This window comes from Zonotrichia albicollis, chromosome 3 (assembly GCF_047830755.1).
Source record: "Zonotrichia albicollis isolate bZonAlb1 chromosome 3, bZonAlb1.hap1, whole genome shotgun sequence".
NCBI classification, from domain to species: domain Eukaryota; kingdom Metazoa; phylum Chordata; class Aves; order Passeriformes; family Passerellidae; genus Zonotrichia; species Zonotrichia albicollis.
This window is the reverse complement of record NC_133821.1, coordinates 73679730-73706176: the sequence shown is the minus strand read 5'-3', so window position 1 is coordinate 73706176 and position 26447 is coordinate 73679730. Positions and strand designations below refer to the sequence as shown.

At 37.5% G+C, this 26447-nt stretch overlaps 1 protein-coding gene across 2 annotated transcripts in view; it reads left to right on the top strand.

The window, feature by feature from the left end:
* The window catches only part of NKAIN2 (sodium/potassium transporting ATPase interacting 2), a 529566-nt gene that overhangs the window by 215690 nt on the left and 287429 nt on the right, over positions 1 to 26447 (top strand). The window contains exon 2 of one of the 2 annotated variants that reach the window (XM_005487754.4): positions 19518 to 19655. The exons of the other annotated variant lie outside the window; for it this stretch is intronic. Coding sequence (XP_005487811.2) covers positions 19518 to 19655 — 138 coding nt within the window. The remainder of the gene's footprint in view (positions 1 to 19517; positions 19656 to 26447) is intronic. 2 annotated transcript variants of the gene reach the window in all.

The window sequence follows — 26447 nt, the reverse complement described above, 5'->3', positions numbered from 1 at the left end:
TGCCACAGATTTCTTTTTATCTCAGCTCTTTCATCAGTTTGTGAGTTTGCTTTTCCTTTTGTTTTGTGAAGTAACATTTTCAATCTTTTCTTGTCTTTTCTCCTTGAAGAATTATACTCATCTACTGTTTGACCTTTTGCCAAAGAGCTTTGTAGTCCATAAACCCTTTTCTCTCCTTCCTACTTTCTCCAGAGTGATGGATCTCTGGGAAATGCATTGCTTCCTTCCCAAGCTATCAGGACTAATCCAGTCAGAGACTCCCATCCTTACAAAGACAAAAGGAAGGTGCTGCAGGCATTTAAAGTGGAGCATGCCTCACCCTATTGACTGTCTCTTGGTTTGGCATGTGGGAATGATCATTGATTTATCTCAAAGTTCTGCCTCTGGCACTGACTTATAAAACACAGTGCCAAAAAAGACATCATACACATGGCACCTGAACAATTGGGTTATTCTGAGTGAAGCAGGATAAATTGATTCTTTCAACTTGATTGTGAATATTTTTTTAAATTATTTTTGCAACTGGTGCACCTATGACTGCAGCATGTCTGAGAGCCTGTTGTCTGGATTTCCTTTGTCTGAGGTAAGGAAGATGAAGAGCTGGTGTTATGTGGTAACTTAGGGTATTGTGGAGAAAGCCAGATACATGATAGGGGATTGATCCCAACAGAACCTGGCCTTCATGCAAGGTGCAGGGACTGCAGCATCCTTGATAGAATGCCTTGCAATCAGAGTATTGCCATAAAGAGCACTGTTGGCCAATCACAGATCTAGTATGTTGAAATTAGTAACAATAGGGAAGTTTAAATAAAGGGGGCATTCAGCTTCTTCTTTCTTTTTGTTTAAAGATACAAGTCTTTATATGTTATAAAATATGGGGCCAGAAGAAAATGCTCTTAGCTATGTGTATTTAAAAATATTTCATGATTTCATACAGCTGCATTTAAAAATATATTCAAAACCAGACTAATAATTTGTGAGCGTCAACTGGAGTAATCACTTATGCTTTTTTCTGATTGCAAATTGAAGGTTTTATGTTTACATACAAGTCAGGTTTTGATTTTGGCTTTATTTTTCTGTTATTTAGTCTTGTCATTTAGGCCTTCAGGAAACAGGATGGCATCATGTTTCAAAATGTCAGAGTCAGAGGTGTTTTTTTTTAAGTTGGAGATTTTTGTTTTGCTTTCTTTTGTTTTGTTTTTTCTGGGCGTGGGGAGAGATGGGCTTAGCACTTAACTAATTAAAAGTGATTTGTTTTCATGATCTGGATGAAGTGTTTTTGTCAGATGCCTAACATACCTCTGAGATCCAGGCAGAAATTTGTCACATCAACCAGGAAATCCTTATCAAAACACAGCTTGGAACTCTGGTGGCACTGAGTGTATCATTTGATAAGTGAGCCCTATTTTCTTGTTTGCACACCAGTCCTTTGTAGCAAAGGGCATGTATTAAGGAAACAGATGGGGAAACATCAGTTATCTTTTGTGCCTTCTGTTTTCTATAAAGGCCAGCAAGACAAGGCAAGCTCAACCAAAATAATTGAAGGCTTCATAGAGTAAGTCAGGTGAGTCAGGGTAGAATAGATTCACTATAGCTCCAGCAGCACTATAGTTCCTGATTTTAAAAATATGTTTGTCATGCAGATAGGTAAAACAGCTCAAATTTTGAAAAGCCACAGAAATTATTTTTCAAAGACATTTTGATCAATGATACTGCTTTTACTAATTCAAGCTGTTGAGCTATGTATACATGTAATTGGTATGAACCATTTCTGAACAAAGAATTTTTTTTTTTTAAATTTGGGAGCTGCAGAGGTGCTGAACCACCAGCTGCAGTTTTTATGGGCTTCTGCAGAAATAGTGAACCATTATAAAAATCCTAAGATATCTTTAATCAAAATCATAGATATTAGGAGCAATTTTTTTTGTCCTGGTTTTAAGTTTGTCACAGCCATGTGGAGGGCTGACCTTGGCCAGCTGCCATGTGCTCACCCTGTTGTTCTCACTCCCCTTCCTCTACAGAACCAGGGTAAAAAAATTAGATTAAAATCTCATGGGCCAAGATAAAGGCAAGGAGATCACTCACCAATTATTGTCAAAGAGAAAAGAGATGCAATTTGGGAAAAAAATTTATCTAAATTTATTGCCAATTAAAGTGGATTTGGATGGTGGGAAACAAAAACTAAACACCCATTGCCTGGCTTTTTTTCCCAGGCTCAAATTCACTCTGTCATTCCCAACTTGTCTACCTCCCCACCCTGACTGGTGCATGGGGATGGGGAATGGGGGTAGGATCAGCCCATGACAATACTCTCCTGTCTCCTGCCTTGTGCTGTTTCCCCACTCCAGCCTGGCCTCCCCAGGGACTGCAGGGCACTCTGTCCAGGCACATGGAGCACCTCATCCTCCCCACCTCCATCCTGGGCCTCAAAGGGCTGTTTCTCACACCATTTTCCTCTCATTGATTGCTCATGGGCTGTGTCCTGCCCATCCCTACACTCACTTTCCTAAGGCACTGCCATCTCATCTGGGGGCCTCAGCCTTTCCCTAGGATGGGTGAGTGGGAGCCCACTTAAACTGGCCATGTCCAACACAGGGCAGGTCCCCCACTGCCTGGGCACTCAGCACAGGATTGTAAGTAAAATGTGAGTTAATTAGCTATACTAGAATGAAAACAGTATGAGTTATAGACAGTTTCTTTCATCTGATTTTTTTTCATGGCTAGGCTTCATACTTCTCGTAACTGTGAGGCTTTTAATTGCGTTCACTAATGGGATATTTCTTAATTTATAGTAGGAAGTTAAATAAATTAAAAAGTAATCACCAAAACCTGAGGAATTACTCATAAAATTCTCCAGAAGAAAGTATGTAGAGAGTAAATAGTACCAGGTTCTGTTTTTTGCAACAATGTCTGGTTTTGTAACAATGGGATTACAATAGTTTAATCAGGTTTAGTGATGAAATGCTGCCCTAGCAGTATTGTAGAGTCACGCAAATTTGTGTTAGGCAATATCCCATAAAAGTTGGGGCTCCTCAACTCTACATAGTTTTGCCAGTGAAGGACAGAACGAGGAGCACAGTGACATGGTGGAACAGCACAAGTTAAGAAACATATTGGAAATGAAAAATATCATGTTAACATATAAAATAAGATCATAAATATCTCTGTGTCTTAATACTTTCTCAAGTATTCAGGGAAAAAAAAGTGAATTTTTTTCTACAGTGTAGTATATTGCTTCATATTACTTTGATTCTGTTGAGATATCTGATGATATTATCCCTCAGACAATATTAATAGCTTGCCCGTTATAGTAGTCATAATATCTAGATACAAGTGGAATTATCTTTCCTATTGCCTAGATTAATGAACTGAATGGGTAAAAAACTACAGTCATAAGCACGGATTTGTAAGCCCATATTATACATGTACATAAATCACTTTTTTTGCAAATGCTAAGTGTCAGCCTGGTTCAGCTTAAATCCATGTTTGCTGCCTTTAAATAGCAGGAAAGGAAGTTTGATTCCTTACCTTAGTACTTTCAGTGTCCAGATTTGTGTTGTTATTAATCATTGCCTGTTTGCCATTGATAATATTGCTGCTTCCCAAGGCAATGAAATGGTTGTATTATTGCCATAATAATGCAGTTTTTCTGTTGACTTTTGATACCAATTGAGTTTTTTGTTATCTTTAGTCACTTCTGTTTGTGGATTCACAAGAAGAAAGAGCTGTTTTGAAAGTCCCTTAAAATAATCATTTTTCATTTTAATGTTTTTGTTCTTCTAAGGTACATATTGTGTAGCATAACAAAATGTAATTTTACAAATCTGGGGAGTCTAGACCTCTTAGCTACCTGCATCTCAAGGAAACTGTGCAAAGTCCTAGGAAACTCCCTTATCCAACCAACTTATGAGCTTGTGTTCATTCATTGAATGTTTATTCATGTTCTCAGGCCCAAAGCAAATGGATTGCCAGTTTAGGTATGAAAAGCTTCAAGTTTAAGATTAGTTGTATAGAAAGACTTAAAAGGATGGTTATCTGCAATGTCTTGTGTGCCTTGCCCCAAACTCATTATTTCAGTTATGTCCGCCCTTTTCAAAGCAGAACTTCAATTTCTTTTGTTTAGAGGCAACTATTCATCAGTAACCAAAAATTATTGCACTTTCCCACTAGTGCCAAATTCACCTTCCCCTTTATAACTTAATAAGGTGTAGCTTTTTTACTGGCCAACATTCAGTGGTGGGTGAGTGTCTCATGAAGCATGCAGTGGAGTTTTCCATCTGCCATTCTTTTCTTCCTATCCAGACTTAATAGAGTATATATTTCCTCTTCAAAATATTGCACTTTAAGCTTGAAAAAGACTTTTTCTGTCTTGTGCTCCAGCTTGCATGATGTGGCACTAATCTGCCATATCTGAGCAATATCTTTTCGTTTCAAAATACACTGACTGGTTTGTTCTCATTGCAGTGTCAGTATTGAGTGAGGGTGTGTCCTGTAGCAGATGTGTCACCTCTTGGTGCTATGCTGATATGAAGGGACTCATTAAAATAAGGAATTGTTCATCTTTTGTATGCTTTTAAAGATTCAAGAACACCATCAATTTATTGTTAATATACCTGACAGTCTTGTATTTTTTCATGACATACATTATTAGAGCCAGATAATAATATTAGTAACAAATGTTTATTATAAATGGATAGATGGCTGTCTTCAGGTTCTTGATAACAAAAGTGCCACTTAACAGCTGTCTTCAGTGCAAGTAGAGACTGCATACTTCACTGTCAGGTCCATGCTGGTGTATTCAGCTGAGTGATTTTTGGTGGATCTATAGCCTATTTGTTCTTCAAGTCCTTATTTTTAAAATTAAGATAGTGGTGTTTCATGTCCTTTTATAAGAGTCTTCAGATAAAAGGCACAGTGGAAGAATTGCAAATTTATTTAATTATATATGTAGGCTTGCTAACAACCACAGAGGATGTGAACAATTGAAGAGAAATAGCTGAGAAGGATCAGCCCTGCAATACCTATCCCAGGATAGACAAGAGTTACCTATCGCAAAGGATTACCAAATCCAGGCTTAAGCTAGATTTCTTGAAGTCTCATTTTATCTACAAATAAAATGAGTTGTTCCTTAGCTTTGCCCTCCCTCTGTGCCCCCCTGTATCTTGATGTGTAAGTAAATGGAGCCTTTTACAGTATTATTCAAAAGTTTTGAAATAGTGCTGTTCAACGTCATGGCTATGTATGTGTTCAATAAGCTGAAAATGAGAACAAATGAATGAGGATTTGTAAATAAAGGAAGTGATTTCATTTTATACTCTCCTAATTCTTGGTCTTTCCTATTAGCCACTAGAGAGCAGCTTTCCACAGGACCTAAAAGAGATGACTGTACTGCAGAGTTTCTAAAATGTAAACAGGGAATGTCTCCAAAATTGCCATGTTTGAAAGTCATTTTATAAATAAGTTCAGGCAGCATGATTGTAGATCATATTGAGTTTGTTCCTGACCCAATTTAAATCTTAGCACTTCAGACTTCATGGTCTGAAGGCATAATGTTCTGTGACTTAAGCATAAGTATACATATTCTCATATGCCATCAATGGGCATCATTTTAATAAAGTTTGTGATTTTGCAGTCATGTCATTGCAGTTTAAATTGAAAAAAAAATAAACCCAAGGAAACAAAACAAACAAACAAACAAAAAAACAAACAAAGAAAACAAAAACAAAAACAACAGCAACAACAAAAAAAACTATCAAACCCAAACCTGTAAGCTATTTCAAATGGAAAATAAAAAAGCCGTATTAGATGAGAACAAAAGATCACCTAAGCACAGAAATCTGCCTCAAGTAGCAGCCGGTTGCAGTTGCCTAGTTAACAGTGTTGGACCCTGTAGAGCATGGTCATTCCTTCAATTTACCCTCTCAGCTTTCAGCAGTTGGTAATTATGAGACTTCTTAAACCAAAGGCTGTAGCAAGACCATCATTTTTATCTGCTATCAATGGACTAATTTTCCATGAAATTATCTGCATTTTTTCTGTCTAAAACACAAAAGCCTGTGGAAATATATTTCCCAGGTTCATTATTAACCCTGTAAAAATATATTTCTTTTTTCTTTTCAACTTGTCTCACTTCATTGCAGCCAACTGCCTCTATGACTAGTGCTAGAAAAAGTAATAAAACCTGCTCCTTACCTATTTACTTTATGTAATCCTTGATTTTTAAGAGTTTTTCATATTCTCCTACAGCTCTCTCTTTTCTGACTTCAAGAGCCCTAATTAATTTTGTCTATCCTCAGTAGAAATCTTCCACTATTCTTATAATCCCTATTACATTTCTTTGTACCTTACTTTTCCAGCTTTACTGAGCTTTACTGTATCAACTGTTGCAAGTGTGGTGCTCTCTTTAATAGTACAGTTTTCTGTTTCATTGCCCACTCTTTCTTAATGATTTCTGAAATTTGGGGGTTGTTTATCATCAAGCTGACATTTTATGCTAATTTTCTGGAATAATTTTATAATTTCCTGAGTAGTGATTGTTAATTTAGAATCATCCACTCTGTACGGTAAATATTCTTTCCTGTGGAGGTACATAATTTTGCATTTATCAGAACTTCATTTCATTTGTCATTTTGATGCCTACTCATTCACTGTTGTAATATCCTTTCCAGCAATATTCTGGAAATTTTACTATTGTCTACCTTGCAGATTTGGATAGACATAAAATTTCTGCACCTTCCCACATAACTTCCCATTAAAACATACTTACTTCAAGTGTTCAGTTTTTCTGAAGCTTTATGAAAGAAGTAATACTAGGAAGGTTCAGTCACTGGTTCTTAACATCTTTTAGCAGAAATATTGTCAATTCTCCCATAACAAGTTGCATTAATCATTTTTTTCCCCCAATCTAACCTGTAATCTTCCACACAGGAAGAGAAGGAACTGGTCAAATAGTATTTGAGCAAATTTATATCCATCACACTGATGGATAAAATAAGGAATTGTTGAAAAGACATTTTTTGATCTCACCTCTGACTCCTGACATACTTCTACAAGAGTGGAAGAGAAAGTCCAGTGTCTAATAATGCTGAAAGTTAATACTTGCCTTTGAACAACTTTCACCTTACAGATTAAACAAAATAAAATATTCACAGTTGCTTAACTAACATAGAAACTTAATTATTAGAGAAACTCAGTGAAACCTACAGTCCATTTTGAGATCAGGATTTAAATACTGCCTAACTGCATTACCTTGAAGGTAAAAGATTTTGTCTGAATCCCATGGGGAATCTGTGGCAGTCCCTGGAACAGCATAGACACCAGCAGTCTATTCCTGGTCTATCACACGTATTGATTAATTTAGTAATAATTATGGTTCTTTTAGATTAAATGGATGGATCACATTAATTTTTTCTTGCTTAGGTGTCTGCACTTAGTCAGAATGGATTTGCCTCTGGAGGTTGACAGTGACACACACTTTTTAATTTAGTATACCAGAAATTTGGTGGAGATTCAATAACTAAAATGTGGATAGCAGCTAGAGTCCTACATTAGGTAGATTGGACTTCACCTCTGCTTTCTAAATAAAAGGTTCAATTGGGATGGGCCAGTGGCTTCTTTTCTAAGATAGTATCCTTACAAGAGGAAGGTCCATTTGTTTAGTTCAAAGGGTTTTACAGCCATATGTGGGGTGAAACCTGCTAGGCAGGGGATGAAGGAAGAGACTTGCAGTTTAGCAGCAGGCCCCACAGCAGGGAAGACAGTTCTATCTAGAGGAGAGCACCTATGCATGAATCAATGGTTCCTACCTGAGCTTCTCACAAAGAAAAGACATGAACATCCCTAAAAATATTATTGGTGCTGACAACCATTGTCAGTTCTCAACAGAAATCTGAGAAATATTTGATTAGTTTCCCACAATAAGAAGTTGTCTTTACCCTAAAGTTTTATTTTTCACCATAATTTACTTTGTATTGTGAGATACGTTACTGGAAAATTTGATGACTCCTGTTTTTTCCTGATATATTCTCAGATGTGCACAAGCTTTATCTATTCCTTCTTCTCTCCAATGTACAATTGCCTGTCAATATCAGGGCATCTTGAATGGGCATTGATCCTTCCTTTCCTTGGCTGAGGTAACAGATCAGCAGGAGTGAGAGAGGTTGATTGTTGATTCTGCTTCAGTTACTTTTTCCTGCTTGAAAGAAGGCAGCTATCGCTAACCAAAGTTCCTTTTCCACATAACTGCATTGTTTGCCAGGGAAAGCAGCTTCCTGTATCTTCACTGTAAATGGAATTCCCATCAGAATGTCATCAGGCTAGAGGCAAACCACTGGGTAAACCATTACCACAGTCAAAGCAGTGCCATGCAGCACAAAGCAGGAGCCAGCAGGTGCTGCATTCATTGCATAAAGGTGTGCTGTTGCCTTAGCAGAGAAGCAGCAAGCAAAATATTATCAGATTATCTTTTCCTTGAGTTAAAAATGCTCTCTCTCCAGAGAGGTCACCTATACCACTAAGAAGCGCTCAGGCATTTGGTGTTATGTAAATGTTATTTTTTTTCCTATTTTTCCATTAATAATAGGAATTTGCTTCAGAAAAGATGCTGTAGTTACCTTCAAATAATTGTACTAAAATCTGCTTTCTAGCAGGGGTTAGAAAGTCATGGACGTGCATCATTTCAAACATTGACTAATACATTTATAGGAAGAAAGGTTAACTGCCAGATTTTTTACAATTTTGTGTAAGGTATCATGCGATATGAAATTAAAGTGAAGACTGTTAGCCTTCCTCTCCTAGTGTAATACACACACAAAATTGGTCAAAACCAATTATAAACACCTCTTTTTTTTTGACAGGCCATGACTGGATAGAAGATTGGCTTTTTTTGTACATTCAAGGCAGTAATTTACTGACAAGATGGGGAATTTAAAAGGCTAGATTTAAGCAGCTAACCCAAAATTGTCAGGTTCAGTTTTGCTTCTGGGATTTGATGTTGTTGTTTTGGTTTTTTGGGGGGTCTTGTTGGTTTGGTTTTTTTGTTTTTTTGTTTTTTTTTTTTATTTTTGCTAAGCACTGTAGAAGGCTCTGGCTCAGGCAATGTAATTTGCCTTTCATAGTCTATCACAAGGCTCATGATTATTTCTTACAACAGAATATTCAGTGCAACAAATTAGTAGATTCTGCTGTGTTGGTTGGGCTGCATTCCAATTCCTGCCTTAGTGATGTTGGCTGCCTTCAGCACTGCCAGCACAATAATTATTGCTGCGTTTTCTAGACCTCATGAAACCAGGAAGGTGATCACCCCCTTGGAACAGCTGAGGATATGAGGGATGGAAAAGTGGAAAGAAATTGCTGCAACTCTGTGCCAGCAAGTGCCTCTTGAATGATGACAGCTATTGGCAGGGACAGGCCTCTGCTGGGGAAGAGCTTGCAGCAGTGCTAGATTATAGCTTTTCCTGCTTCCAAGTGGAGCTGCTGTGGGCACTGAATTAAAGAAAGCAAATTGGGAGGTGGGGAAAACAAAGATTCGAAGGCAAATGCAGAAGAGTAGAGGATAAAATCTGACAAGGAGCCAATTTTTTGGTTTACTGTATGTGATTGGCTCTCCTTATGAAGGAAAAACCTGCCACAAACACTGTCATGTCAGCCATGCAGGTTTGTTAGGCAGCCCTTTCCAGCCTTCCTCACAATGTTAAGGTACCGACTGGTGTCAGCAAATGGATGCTATTCTTTTTTCAATACAGAGAAGTATAATACTTTTGTCAGGTTTTTACCATATGAAGAACAGGAAGACAGTTTAAAAAGCCTTATTTTAGTTATTTAGCAAAATTTTCATCACTAACATATCTTCTGAGAATGTGCTACTGTGCTTGAGTGTATAATTTGAGTAAGCAAATGAGTTTAATCCAGGACACAACACTAGCCTTCAGCACACAGAATAAACACCCAATAAAAATCTGATTTTAGTCTCAAATTAGTGGATGTAAATTATTCTCAGATAAATGTTTTTGACTGCTTTGACTGGTTTTGACCTTCCCTTCTTTTGATACTTTTAATTTTATTCCAAATACATTTTTTCTGGACAATCTACTTGCATGGAAGTGTATATTTTTTACACCATTCTCATCACTACTAACAACTAGTAGCTCTGTAAAATAAATCAAGCATTTATCTTGTGTGTTTATTCTTTTGTCAGAGTTTTGCATTTATCCTTTTCCATGTCACTCACATTTTAACTTCTCTGTATAACAGACTAGGAGGAGAGCTTTGCATCTCACCAAGTTGGAACTTTAATAAAGTTTTCCCTTTTTCTGTATTTGTTAGTTTTTAAGTTGATAAAGCTTGAAAGCAAATAGACAGTACTTCAGAAAGAATGTATTAAGAGAAGGAAATATTTGTATCCATACATGAATTGGCTACTAAAAAGGAGTTCAGCACACCTAATTAGTACATTGCTCATTACCTACTAGCTTTATATTCATTGCTTTTGTAATAGGGGCTAGAGAAAAGGACTGAACAGACTGCTTCTTAATTTTATTGAAGTGTTAATGTTGGAAAAGACTAGAGAATGAGACTATAATCTGTACTGTTTACTTATATTGCAGAGGCTGTGTTTCCAGGGGCAGGTGATAGCTTTTGTATTTTTTTTCAAAACAGAAAGCTTAGGGTCCCACTCATTAAAACATATTGTTTCATAAAATCAGGGAAAACCCATCTCTTTGTGTTTTCCTTGAAATATCCAATGGGAGCAGTGTCTGACTGAGTCACTCTAGCTGTCCATGGGAGCTGGAATCACCTAGAGTTTTCCTATAATGACAATGACAGCAGAGAGTGCTTCATGTGCTGCCTTTTTTCCCCTTATAATCATGTTCCAAAAAAGATTGAATAAAAATGATTAAATATTGAAATATGATGCAAATTAGCCAGTTCAAATCAAAAACTCTCAAGCTGAATTAAGTATTGAACTAGCCTATAAGAATACGACATTTTCTTTATTAACCAAAAAACCCCAAAACAACCAAAAAACATTGATGCTTTGGATAGAAATGTATGTTCATAGAACTGGGTTGTAGACAGTAATCAGTGTTCCCCAGCTGCCATTGAATTTAAAGGTGCTGATCCTGGGAACTGGGAACTGGACATCTGGTGAGACCTTGTGCTTCTCCCTTGGACTCTGTGTAGAGACCAGATAACAAGTCTGACCCTAAGGCAGCCATGTTGCAGAGAAAATGCCTTCTATCCTTCTACAGTACTTGAAGCTCTCTAAGGATGGATGGCTTTATACACAGGTAATAGGCAAAGTTCAGCAGGTAGAAACTTTTCTGTCTATAACTGATGTCAATTATCTTTCTTCCATAAAGTGATCGGTATAGTTTATATATCAGTTTTCAGGTGATGCCAAGGCATTAAAATGTAGCAGGCGCTTCAAATATTCCATGTAGTCATAATGATTACTCCAGTAGAAGCATGTTGAGAGAGATTTCTCTAAGGCCAGTAAAGTCAGCATTCTGCTTATCCAGGTTTAGTTGTGGAATGAGAGATTACAAAGGAGCCCTCTCTGCCTTACTGTTCTGACATGGGCTGCTTGACATTCTCTCACCATGTCATTCTCTCTCTTGCTTTGTGGACACTTACATACCTGCATACAAATAAAACCATCAGGACACAACAACTAATGACTCTAGATTGGCTATTTTCATTTGATTTTCACTCTGATACTAAACGCCTAGTTGTTATTATTATGATGAGACTCAGACCTGATGAGATAATGAGTGATCCCTGCCAACTCCACTCAAAATAATTTGGCTAATGAGGTTTCTTACAGGCGTGCCTTTCCTGCTAAGAACTAGAGAATAATTTTTTGTTGTTGTTATAGGGCAATTTTTTTTTCGGGTACTAAACCAGAGTTTGTCCTGGACTGAGAATCTTACATAGAAGTTAGGTTCACTACCTGAACATACCTGAGATACTTCCTTCTTTAAATTCTATGACAGCATTATCACATCTTTCTTGAGTTTACAAATGTAATATAGCATAATATGAACCAGTGTGTGGAAGCTAGTTGTATTTTTTTTTAATGAAACCAAGATCTATTTTATTGATAAATATCTCCATAAGGACAGAAACAATTTGAAAGTATTTGATCAGGCTAATCTTTCTGAATGATCTCTGCATGCTTGATTTTGCCTTCAGGCTTTACTGCAGGCCAATTCAGATTATTCAATCATAAATTATTATTAAATCTTAATTCAAAAGCATTTTTACATTTAGAATTGGCTCAAGCTTTCTCAGCAGTGTCAGTAAAATTGAATTTTGCCACCTTAAAGTGTGGGTGCCAGTCCTTCGATGTTCTTGCTAGAAGGATGTGAACAGGGAAGAGAGAGAGAAAGATTAAGAGAGAGATGGAGGGAGAAATAAGGGTCAGCCAAAGAGATGGAAGGAAACTCATACGTTGACAGTGTTTAAACTAATTCCCACTGGTGGTCACTAACCCATCTGTCACGATCCCTCCTTTGGCCACAGTCACAGCTAGCCTTCTTGTTACACCCCCTTGCTGGCATTTGGCAGCTGAGTATTTTGTGCTACAACATTATCTTGGTTTTAAGGTAAAACAGAATCTCATAACTTGACCCAATTTATCTGTTTGAGAGCAAACCACTTCTATGCACCTCTCCCTGTGTTTGACGGCATGCAAATATGTCATATTAAATAATTTGCAAATTGTTATTACAAGTGTTCATGAGCAGGAAATAAAATATGCTGCAGGGATTAAAATTTAGCACCTGCTGCTAAAGTTCATCCTGTAGCTGAACTACTAACTTATTGATAGGCTCATGGGTAGAAGAGTTTTCATGAGATGGATTTTTTAAATTTTCTTTCAGACACACAAAAATAATGTGTTCTGACAAATCTCTAATTCTTGCTACTGGTGGCCAGCCAGAAAAAATAAACTCTGTTCTCTTAAAGCATGCACATATGCACACACACACAAAATTTGCTGTACCCTGATTTTAATATTTGTGCTCTAAATCGTGTCATGAACTTAAGACTCTAACCCATCTAAGCAAGTCTTTGGGATCGAGTGTGCAGTTGTATACAAAACTTAGAAACAAAAAAATTAACTGAGAAACATTAAATTAACCAGTGCTCTGCTGGTTTCAAGAGCATTGAAATGTAATATGCCTCACAAATTCTGGATTTTTGTTGTTGTTTTAAATATTAGTAAAAGTGAATTTGGTCTTGTACAGTAAAAACTATAGCCATTTCAGGCACAATTATCTCTACAATGCTGTGTAGATATGCTTCTCACTACTACATAACAGCAAACCTACTATACAAAACTTGTACTTGCCATTTTTTTATTATTGCTGCACTCAGTTAGGGAAGGCAGCAGCTGAGACTAAGAATGCACTCTGTACCTGAGGAAAGGTTTGTTGTCCTTAGTAGGTCACAGCAGAATCCACTTATACAAAATATGATGCAGGAATGTGGTCCTACACAGGATTTTTAAAAACTATGATTAGCTTCTTATCAAGAGTGGTGAAGGCCTATTCCTTTTCTCAGAAATATCAAATGGATTAAGGATGGTGGCTTAGTATTATATATGTGATTCCTTTGAGGAATGAATGGACAAGTGGAAACTAATTCCTTCTTGATTTTAACTTGAATTACCTGGTTTTGCTATGGTCGTGATGGTTTATATTAGATGCACCAAGAACACCATTGTGTCCACAGCTCTTCACAGCATTTAATTTCAGTGTTGCCTTTTTTACCTTTCTTCTTACAAAAAAAAAAAAAGGTTTTTATCTACCCTGCTGTCTTACAGTAAAAGACTTGACTCACATGCGCATGCATGCTTGCAGATGTGTATGTGTATTTCACATAGATTTGACTTTCAAAATATTAATCTGTTTTTCTGCTGGGTGACTGTGGAGAATTTTCTGAGTAACTGGGCTCTCTATCTCAGGATACTATCTGAAATTTTGATGAAAAATTAAATGAGCCTCTCTAAGGAATGGCACAAATAAATGCATTCTGCCTCAAAATTATGGAAGTGCTGGGGGAATGTTAGCTGGGGATATTGTACTCATGCAGGCAGGCTTTAGCATTAGAAATCATTCATAAGCTAAAGGCCCAAAAATACTTGTGTTTATTTGACTCTTTTTAATTTTCTATGCCATAGAGCAAGAACTGAAAGTATTTTAAAAACTTAAAAGCTAACATGAACAAGAAGGGAATTATTAGATGGTGTGGGCATCTGATACAACACAGTTTTGCTGAGGGGACTTAATGACTTAGTGATTAGAGCTTAATTTCCTTGCTCATTCTTAGTGTGAGCCATTCAATGATATAAACCATGGTTGTTTGATTCTCCTGCACTGTAATTTAAGCTCTTCTTCCTTTGGATTTTGCTGAGAGCCTGTTACCACCATTCAGCCAGTTGTGTGACCCTGCCCCAGCCCTGGCGTGCTGAGCACCTGTGTGCTGTGTTTGCTGTCCAAGGACCTTGGCTGGCAGGGGCTGTACATATCCTCTTGCGTGTCTCTGCCTATGTGAACTTTAATTTATATCTGTGCAAAGTTTAGATTCTGTATCATTGTAAAGTAGTCGTGGTTGAGTTTCTTCAGTTGTGGTTGAGTTTCTTCTCAAGGAGATTTCTGAGCAAAGGCACTTAGTCATTTTCTATTTTGGAGTTTGTGTTATAAATCATCTTTTGACTGGTTTCTTCTTTGTGGCTCCTTTCTGAAATTCTAGTCCAATCATATACTTTGAGAATAATCTCCAGATGTTTTTCATTTTCCTCTGGAAATTCAACTCATAGATCCCTCAAGGTCAGTAACACTGTTCATCTATTAACAACAACCAGCCTCTGAGAAGAATGTGGAAATAGTTTTTGAGCTATGCCAATTTGGCACTATACGGGTTCATTTTATTTTCTATTTATTTTTACAACAGTTTGCCAGAGTCCAGAAAAAATAATGTGTTAGTAAAATAGTTCCCTTTAAATAAAGTCTTCTGTAATTTTATCAGTGAATACATCAAATCTGCCTAAGAAGACAATGTGGTGAGTAATTATTTTCTAATATTAGAACCTGACTGTCCATAATCCTACATTCTGAGTTTACTGCATTATTAGCCTGGAATTGAGTTAAAACACATTTTTCTTTTTCAACCACATTATACTTCTTCATCCAAAGCAACCTTTTTCCTTTTGCTTTTCTCAATTTAAACTCTTTCCCTGAATCATAGAATCACAGGATGGTTTAGGTTGGAAAGGACCTTAAAGATTATCTAGTTTCAGCAACCCTGTCATGGGTAGGGACATTTTTCACTAGACCACATTTCTCAAAGCCCCATCCAGCCTGGTTTTGAACACCTCCAGAAAGTGAGGAGTCCACAACTGCTCTGGGCAACCTGTTCCAATACCTTGCCACTCTCACAAGAAAGGGTTTCTTAGAGTTCCGAATAGCTAATCTAAATCTACCCTCTTTCATCTTAAAGCCATTTCCCCTTGTCATGTCATTGCATGCCCTCGTTAAAAAAATCCCTCTCCAGGTTTCTTGTAAGCCCCTCTTTGCTAGTGGGAGGCTGCTCTAAGGCCTCCCTGAAGCCTTCTCTTCTCCAGGCTGAAGAGTCCCAGCTCTCCCAGCCTGTCTTCACAGGAGAGGTGTCTAGCCCCGTGACCAACTTAGTCAGTGAACTCAGTGGACTTGTTCCTACCAGTTGACATCTTTCTTGTATTGAGGACCCCAGAGCTGGATGCAGCACTCCAGCTGGAGTCTCACCAGAGCGGAGTAGGAGAACAGAATCCCTTCCCTCACCCTGCAGGCCATACTGTTTTTTGATGCAGCCTAGGATGGGGTTGGCTTTCTGGGCTGCAAGTGCTCTTTGCCAGCTTGTGTTTTGCTTCTTGTCCACAAACAACCCTATATCTGTCTACCCAGGGCTGCTCTCAATCCACTCTCTGCACAGCCTGGATTTGGGCTTGGAATTGCCCAAATCCAGATGGAGGACCTTGTACTTGTACTTGGCCTTGTTGAACTTTATGAGGTTCACACAAATGGACCTCTGAAGCCTGACCAGGTCCCTCTGGATGACATCCCTTCCCTCCAGTGTGTCACCTGCACCGCACAGCTTGGTGGCATCAGCAAACTCACTGAAGGTGCATGAGACCTCAGTGCCCATGTCAATAACAGAAATGCTAAAGTGCCAGTAACAATCCCTGAGGAGGAAGAAAGAAAATTCCTTGACTTTAAAGATTGATATTTCTTTGTTAGTTCTTTCCTTTATCTCTGTAATATCCTTGAAACATCATTAAACATTGAAGCTAGCAGGTATGATTTGAAAAAGTGCAGTTTAACCAAAAATTTTGCAGCAAAGGGATAAAATGCTTTTAAAATCACATCTATATTTTCTCTTGCTATGTAAGGAAATCCCTTATGATTCTGACATCTGTGGAAGAGGAGGAAGCTACATAATACTATTTTTAATAGTCTTTGTTACTACTTTGTCCTACTTTCTACTTTTCTCCTTTTGGAAGCACAGTGAGATTTTTTAGAAAGTAACTCATGTAGAAAGTCTCTATTATATTTTCGTTTGTTTGTGGATAAGTTTTAGTGTCTCTTCACCTTCATCTCTTCAGGAAGTAGGAATAAAGATCTAGTTCTGTCCTATAATTTCCATTTCATAAATCCACAATGCACCTTGCCATGTTAGTGTGATCTTCTAAGGAGGAGTTGCATTTCCACAGCATTTCATCTGTACATACCTGACAGAGTGCTGCCATTTCACATATCCAGCAGCTCCTGCACACAGCTGACTCCTTGAAGTGACGTGAGAAAATTTAATAGCAATTCTGCCTGTGGCAAATGAGAGGTAGATATACATGGACTGAAGTGGCGCAGACTTGTCCTTTTCTTCTGAATTTACCCGCTGCCTTGTGTGCCCCGCTGTCTGGTATTTACTCACCTCAACTTCAACATGACCACAAAATCTGAGTGGTTGCTTGGTAATGAAGGAATTACTAGCAATGGGAAAAAACAAAGAGTACACTGATGTATGAAAAGGAAAGATTCTCACAGAACGGCCATTTATCCAATGCAGTCCCACAAGGAAGTTTTGGTGGAACTGCATCTTTCACCAAGACAAGCAAAACAAAATATGTTGGTGCATGGTAGCACAGTTTCATTTTTGACTAGAAGTCATGTCAGGAATATGAGGTTTTCTACTTTTTATACAATTAACTAGCATGCTGTAATTTTCCTCTGTAATTGGCATACTTAACTGGATGATCTCCTGCTGTTTGAATGATTTGCATCTTCCCATGCATTGTTTTTTGCTTGCTGAATCTCTACTGTTACTAAACTAAAAACAGACTAGTGTACAGTCTGCACTCTTTTTGACACTGCTTTGCTCGTCTCATTTACTCTTTGTTTATCTGATGAATATAAGAGCTCTGTGCTCAGAGGGATAATTTTCCCTTTGTTACCTGTTTAACAGCACTTAGGTGTTACAGGTCTTTTGCTGATACACGTAACAGACTTTACACTGACCTATGTAATACTGCTTCATGCCACACATTGGCATTTTTTAATATAAATTACTGTCTGTAGTCAAGGAAATATTTCTTAATGATAAACTTAGAAGCACAGGCAATCTGAATTTTCATGAAGTTCCTAATACAGCTTGATCTTCCTTTTGTTTCTTCTTCATTCCATTGTCACCATTAGACATGTCTTGGGATTCTGGAAACTCTTCTGTGACTTTCCTCTGCTAGGGAGAGTTGTAGGATAGCACAAATAGTTCATAAACATTTTGGATCATGTAGGAACATAATTTCTTTCAATAAAAATGTAAAATAAAATGGTAGTCAAAATACTAAGACTAGTTATAAAAAGGATGAATTGTGTGAAAGAAGTCTCTGTTGAAAAGAGAAATTCAGTGTTTGACCTGAAACCTGAACACTCAAATTTGAAATTACATGGCTGGCAAACTTTCCTGGGATTATTTTGGCAGTCTCCATCTCAAAGTTCAACAAATGTCAGTACATAGCATATAATTAACAGCCTTTTTACATTTGCAATGCTGATGTGAATGTAGGCTGTCTTTTAATGAAAAGTTTTCTTATTTAATTTCAAAAAAAAAAAAGTGTTCATGTGATAGTGGACTGTGGCATGAAAATTGAAAAATTCTCCCATAGCTGTACCATAAAAAAGCAGTAACTAATTGCTCATTTAGTAGTTGATCTAAAAGGTGTTACTTTTTAAATGAACAGAGTGGTTGGCACAGAAACCTAATTCAGTTCGTACACATCATAACATAAACTCAGTAAATAGTTACCTGTTATTTAATGATACTTAATAAAGAAGCAACCACCTGTTCTTTTTTTCTTTCTCTTCCTTATTCTCTTTCTCTTTCTCTTGCTCTTGCTCTTGCTCTTTTTTCTTCTTGTTTTTTTGAGTGTGTGGTGTCTACATTGCTGTTATTTTAATTATTAATAATAATAATTTAATTTTTAAATTTTATTTTCATTATTCACATTTTTGTGAAATTCATCAATTCACCATTCGAGTTAGTGAAATTGTTGGAATGCTGTCAAAGAAACTTCCTGATCTTTCTGTCTAAATTTACTTCACCATTACATTGCCTTCTAATATTAATATGAATATTATTTTTGTCAAATCTTGTCATTCTACCTATGGTTTGGGCTACAGTACTGTATTTTTACATAATTTTAGAATACCACTTAAGGGACATCTACTATTGGAATTGTGAAATTATTTCTACTGGTACTGTTAGGGAGGCATTTTTTTTCTAATATCTGATCTGTCTGTTTGGAATTATATTAAACATCAGACTGGGATTGTTCCCCAATTGACTTTTAATATTATTTTATATTATTTATCTAGAGTCTTGGGGAAGACTCTTATACTTCAGCTGATGTTTCTGACAATGGAAGAATGTAAACTAGAGTCATTATCAGCAAAACCAGGTCAAAAAGTTGCATGTATTTGTTTACAGGTAAAAGCCCAGTAACAGAATAGCTAGCGTAAAGAGAAGAGATAAAAATCAAAATGCAGTGAAATTGTGGAAGAGACAGGACCAGACTAAAGGATGGTGTTGTAAAAGGAAACAGTGTAGATGAGTAGAAGTCATAAACCTATCACATGTATTCAGCACCGATGCCCTAAAACATTGAAATAAAACACTGATAAAAACACTGATACCCTAAAACATTTGCTGTTGTATGTAAGAGTGATTTGTGTTTCTCCTCCTGCAAACATACCATTCTAGATGAAAAGTTTTGTATCTTGGTAGAATATAACTCAGTAACCAGTGAGAAGTGCAGCTTTCATTGAAACTAGAAGTTGAAGCATTTCAAAGTCATCTTATTTTACTGCTGACAAGTTTTTTTTTTTAACCCAGAGCAATTGTCTTGGATATGGGATGGGGAAACACCTCCATATATGATTTCTGGTTTGTTCTAATCTATTTATGCTTTTGCTTTTTAATCATAGGTTTCTGTGCTCGAGAGGCAGATATTTGACTTCCTTGGTTATCAGTGGGCACCCATCCTCGCAAATTTTATACATATTATTATAGTCATTCTTGGCTTATTTGGAACCATCCAGTATAGACCTCGTTACATAACAGGAGTGAGTATTTCATTTCATTTACTTACTTTGATGTGCATGTGGAAAAAAAAAAAAAAAAAAACAGAAAAACACTCCAAACTGCATCATTCTTAAAGCAAATAGAAATCTTATTTTAGTTTAATTTTCTTCTGTAGCATTTTGACATTTACTTACTGCGCTTTTGGGACACCTGCAATAATCAACTGGTAACAGTCTCCAAAATTTAAAAGTCAATACGGTCATTAAGTGCATGACAATATGAACTTTCAAGTGGAGTCAGCTTAAGGAATTACAATGTCTTCAGTATTAGGGGAATTTAGAGCTAGTCTAAATGTTAGCTGTAACTTTCCTAGATACACTGGTCCTCCCCAACAGAGGCGTGATTCATTATAGTTACTCATTATTGTTATTAACTTCTGTTGCTAAACTGCTTATCTGTTATGTACATGCCTCCTAGAATTTATAATCCAACCTGAAGTGAAGTATGATGTTATGGTTAAAAATAATGGACTGAGGGCTCCAGTATGAAAATAAGGATTTGGACCTTAATTAATATTTTTAATCCATTTCTTTCTTATTCAGTTACCCCTTATACACAGACTTAGTACGTCTGTACTCTCTGGCACAATGCAGTATTAATTAAATTCTCTTTTCATACACTGGATTTTTGGGGGTTTTGCCATTTGTTCTTCTACAAAGAGAAAATAGCAGCAACTCTGAAAATCATCATTCAGAATACCTTTTGTTAGATTTTAATAACAATTTTTAATTACTGTTTAATTTGTCTATTAATTCATGTAAAGCTTGTATACATTTGAGAGACAGGAGTTGAAAAATTTGCCTATACACAACCATATTTTCATTTCAGATGAAAACAAGGGGATCTTAAAATGATAGAATGGTTTGCATTGGAAGCAAGCCTAAAGATCACCTGGTTCAGAACTGGCAGGGGCACCTTTCAGTAGGCCAGATTGTTTTAAACTCCACTCCAACCTGTTCTTGAGCCCCTTCTGAGAATGGGGAATCCACAACTTCTCTGGAAAACGTTTTCTAGTGTCTCACCAGCCTCACAGTGATGTGGATTTCCTAATATCTAATCTAAATCTATTCTCAGTTTTTTCTCTTTCATTTTAAAGTCTTTACCCCTTGTCTCTGTTAACTCCACTGAATCTGTACCCTCTTCTGCAAAGTCTCTCTCTTAACTGTTCCCTCATACACCAGTAGTCACTCAGAATATAGAAAAATTTTGCTTTTACTCCTGTGCTACCATCCATATTACGTTACTGTAGTGCTGGGAGAAATACATTAACATTTGTGTCTGTGTTTCTGTCTCTGTGATCTCCTGTATGCAGAAAATTTGTATCCTCATGTGTGATGCCTTTATGCATGCACACAATTTAATATATTCTGAAAAATTTACTATCAACATTAAAGAGTACGTTGAAAGCCTTAAATATTTAGTTTTCCTTCAAGTTACAAAACTGGCAGTCATTTGAACTGGAGTTTCCTTTCTTTTCTGGTACTTTGACCAGTACAAGAGACTTGAAAATAAAAATGCAAAATTCAAGCATCTCTTAAAGAAAAAGGGTTAAATGTTCCATCCCAAGACTATTCTGTGGCATAAAACGAAGTATGGGCATAAACTGGATAACTGAGCTAAACAAAAAATTATATTTAAATGGCCTGCTACTATGATAAGGGCATTGTGAATGGGGAAGAACACCAGCTTTATAAATTGAGTGCATTCACATGAGTTTCTGAATGATGTGGTTGTGCAACACTGTTCTAACTAATTTTCGCACGCATCTTTCTTAGAGCTCACCCCAACTGTGGAGCCCATCTGGCTTTGTGAGTTTGCCTCTCTGCATCATCTCATTGATTTGGATAGAACCAATCTAAGATCCAACTGTCTTGTTTGGAGTTTATAAAAGACGCCTGAATGTGCCAGTTATCACAGACTGTTTGAATAAGAAGACCATGATAAAAATTTCATCCTTTATTTAGTTGAATCAACAGAGCAGCTCTGTGGCCCACAGTAAAAGAAAGACATAAACCTGTTAGAGCAAGTCCAGAGGAGGACCATGAAAAAAGTCAGTGGGGTAGAGCATCTGTCCTCAGGAGGCAGGCTGAGAGAGTTGGAATTGTTCAGCCTGGAGAAGGGAAAGCTCTGGGCAAACATTATTGTAGCCTTTCAATATATAACGAGGAGTTATAAGATAGACAGAGGAGGTCTTTTCACCAGGGCCTGTAGTGATAGAAAAGGGAACAATAGGCCCAAGCTGAAAGAAGGCAGGGTTAGATTGAACATAAGGAAGAAAATATTTACAATGAGGCTGGGTAGACACTGGAACAGATCAGGAAATTTGTGTATGTCCCATCCTTGGAAGTGTTCAAGGCCATGTTGGATAGGACTTTGAAAAACTGAATCTAGAGAAAAATATCCATGCCAATGGCAGGGGGCAAAAGGGCTTTTAAAGGTCCCTTCCAAGTTTGTACCTGGTCACATTAAGTCTGTGAGAAAAGGATAGATTATTAGTAGTACATTAGTTAACATGTAATTGCTACTATACATGTAAAAAACAAAACAAAGAGGCAATTACCTTTTGTCTGTGCTTCTCGCAGCATCATCAGTCTGCCAAACCATTAGGCCCCAGAGAGTACAGTTGAGCTAATCTATGTCTTTTTAAAGACTAGATATGGTCAATTGCTCAGCACACCTAGTGGGATCTACTTAATGTCTTAAATGACAAGTACCTCTGACTCTACCAATTCAGGTTTGGAATGTTTCTGTTTTAAATTGAAATTTATTATCTTGCTTTCTTAAAAAAATGTTTAAAGTAGCACATGAAAATATGCAGCAGTTCATCTCCCATATGTACATACCAGGATACTATCCAACAACTGTAATCATGCCATGGGAAATTCTAAAGCCACTGAGCTACCTTTCTGAATTTTAAAGACAGTAAGACGGTCTCCATATGGTGAATGATTTGGCCAGGATTTTTGGGGAGAAAACATTTCAGACGACTATTTTGCTAAATCTTGTTAAGAGAACCAATTTTCAGATAAAACAGTTATAATAAAAGGATTCTTAAGCTTAACATTTTTAATAAGTGAGTTCTGGCATTAATACGCCTTATTGACATAATTTGATTTATCTTCCAGATAAAGGTTTTATTTATAATAAGAAAGTTATATCAAGTTTAGCATACAAATTGGTAAAAAATATATTTTCACAGAATCCCATAATGGATGAGGTTAGAAGGGACCACAGTGGATCATCTGGTCCAACTTCCCTGCTCAAGCAGGGTCATCTTAGAGCTCATGACACAGGATTGCATCCAGATGATTTTTGAATATCTCCAGTAAGGGAGACTCTGCAACCCCTCTGAGCGACTTGTTCTACTGCTCATTCATCTGCACAGTAAACAAGTTTTTCCTCTTGTTTTACTTCTGCTTTGTTTATAATGGTTAGGGGAAAAATTATGTGTAAAACCATTTAACAAAAAGGACAATGAAATTAAATAGAATGGTCATTGTGCATTCTTGTCAGCCTGCAAGACACAAAATTTTGAAGTCTGTGAAGTCAGACTCCTACCTGAATCTGCTCTCTGTAAAAGGTTTTCTTAGGAAGTACTTTTCCATTCTGAGAAAAACCATTCAGTGCTTCTGCTTAATTGTACTTACTGTGTGGAAACTGAGATGTAGACATTTATTTATAGAAGGAGTCACACAGACGTTACTTCTCTGCTCTACACAAGTTTTCAGAGCAAATGATAATTTGGGAACATAAGCAATAATTTTCTGCATAATCATTTTGAGCTAATGCCCAATAATATTATAAGTACAATTAAGTAAATGACCTTGAACATTTTAGTAGTAGCTCTGTCTGGTGGCTGTCAGAGGAAGCTGTGAATCAAGATTCTGCTTCTGTTTCAAGCTGTGCCATTGGAAAGATGACTTGTTTGTTCAACTTTGTTCAAGCACACATAATAATATTCTTCAGTTTCTTCCTTGATTCAGTAGTTTGTCTTGGATAAAAATGAATGGGAAATTTTTTTTGTTGTTTTTAGAATCATAGAACCATAGAATATGCTGAGTTGAAACAAACTCTTCAGGATCATTTAGTTCAGTTTCTGGTCCTGCACAAGACACCCCAAGATTCACACCATGTGCCTGAGACCATTGTCCAAATGCTTCCTAAACTCAGACAGACTGGTGCTGTGACCACTTCCCTGGGGAGCCTGTTCCAGTGTTCAACCACCCTGTGGGTGAAAAACCTTTTTCTGATATCCAGCCTGAACTTCCCCTGTCTCAGCTGTGTGCCATTTTACTTAGTCCTGTCACAGATCACCAGAGAGAAGAGATCAGTGCCTATTCCTCTACTTCCCCTTGTGAGGATGCTGAAAACCAAAATGAGTCTCCCCTCAGGTTCCTCTTTTCTAGGCTGAACAAACCAAGTGACCTCAGCTCCTCTTCATAAGGGACTCCAGACCCTTCCCCATCCTTCTACCATTACTTTGGGTTTTCTTTAATAACTCACTGTCTCTTTTATGTTGTGCTGCCCAAAACTGCAAATAGGGTTCAAGGTGATGCCGCCCCAGCTCAGTGCAGAGCAGGACAATTCCCTCCCTTTCCCAGCTGGCCGTGCTGTGCCTGATGCCCCCCAGGACATGCTTGGCCCTCCTGGATGCCAGATCACTGCTGACTCATGTTCAACTTACCATTGACCAGGACCCCCAGGTCCCTTTCCATGGGGCTGCTCTCCAGCCTCTCCTTCTCCAGTCTGTGCCCACAACCAGGGTTGCCCCATCCCAAGTGCAGGATCTGGCACTTGCCCTTGTTAAATTTCATATGGCTGGTGATTGCCCATCTCTCTAATTTGTCAAAGTCTCTCTGCAGGGCCTCTCTGCCCTTGAGTTGATGGCTCCTCCCAGTTTGGTGTCCTTGCCAAACTTAGTATTCCATTGTCTCCTTCATCCAAGTCATAAATGAAGATATTGAAGAGCACAGAGTTGAGGATGGAGCCTTTTGGAACCCCAGTAGGGACAGGACACCAGCCTGATGTCACCCCATTCACTATAATCCCTTGTGCCCAACCCATGAGGATGTTGCTCACCCATCACGTAACACAATTATCTAGCTGTGAACTTGATGCTTTGTCCAGAGGGTTGCTGTGGGAGACAGTATCAAAATCTTTGCTCAAGTCCAAAAAGAGTACATTTCCTTGCATTTCTAGATCAATGAGATGGGTTACCCTGTCGTAGAAGGAAATCAGGTTTGATAAGCAGGATTTTCCCTTCATGAAGCCATGCTGGCTGTGACTGATGACTGTGTTGTTCTCCAAGCATTTTTCAATATTTCCCAGAATAATATTTTCCATTATTTTAACAGACACCAAAGTGAGACTGACAGACATGTAGTTTCCAGGGTCCTCCTTGCCATTTTGAAAACTGGGACTATGTTGGCTAGCTTCCAGTCAACCTCTATGGATTCCCAAGACCACTCAAAAATCATCCAGAGAGGCTTTGAGGTGTCATCAGCTATCTCTTGGAGGAATCTGGATTAATCTCATCAGGCCCCAAAGATTTGTAGGGATCCAGCTGGAGCAGCAGATCCCACAAAAGTTCAGGATCAACTGGATCAACTGATCAACAGCTAATCATTCTCACAGTCATGGTCCTCCAGCTCAGGGCACTGAGACCCTCTTGGCCCATCGTCCGTGTTGAAGACAGAGGAAATTAATGCATTAAACACCCCTGTCTTGTCTCTGTCCCTTTGTTGTTCATACCTATATATTAATTTCTGTATTTCAATGCGTTTAATGAATAAATTCTTTCTATTACTCACATAGATTTCTGATAATTTTATTTTAATGTAAGTAACTAAACAGTTAGCTATTATATCTACTATATTTCAGAGAAGACCAGCCCCTTAAACTTCTATTTCTGGCACCAATGGGCTTGAAAAAAACAATTTCCTGCACCTATCACCAATTCCAGCAACCAAATGATTAAATTTTAGGATATTCTGTCACCCTATTTACAAAAATCTTCACTGAATGTGAGCTAGAAGGCAAACTGAACAGGACTGAAGTAAATCCACCTAAAACTGGAAATGTTACTTGTATGAAACATCTTTCATTATCCATGCTGTTCTCAGTATAAAAAATTTCAGGATTTATTTGTTTCACTCTGGTAGAAAATAGTGTGATGCAAGGTGATTTATATTTTAGTACTTACAAGCCAGATCAACCAGGAGGTGTGTGACCACAGTTATATTTCCATCTTAGTAAGAAAATCTGTGTCAGTGAAAAGTAATTACTAAAATGTCAGGAGTAATCCAAATATACACCTACCCAATGAAAAAGTTAAATCCAAACAAACAAGAGAGGTATCTCAGGGAAAAGCAATGAAAGATAATGATGACAGAATAGTAATTTCCCCAGATTTCATAGAATTCCAGGAATTAAACTTCACATGTGCCTTAAATAGGGAGGACAGAACAGCTTTTTATTTGAGAACTGCATGTTTATTAAGATGTTCTTACACTTGGGAAGGAAAAGAGAAGGTCATCATCCATTAGTTTCAAGTGGCTGTATCATAAGCACACTACCATTACGTTTTCAATCAGAAAAATCAGAGATTCAGAAAACACAAATGATGCAAGATTGAGGAGGTGACAGCAACCCCCAAAGTGGCCATTATGGAAAGCTCTGCCTACATCTAAACAGAACCAATGTTAAAGTGAAATTTTAACAAACTAGTTCCTCAATGCTTATTCACTTTGTTCTTGGGGCTGTTGATTAAAAAT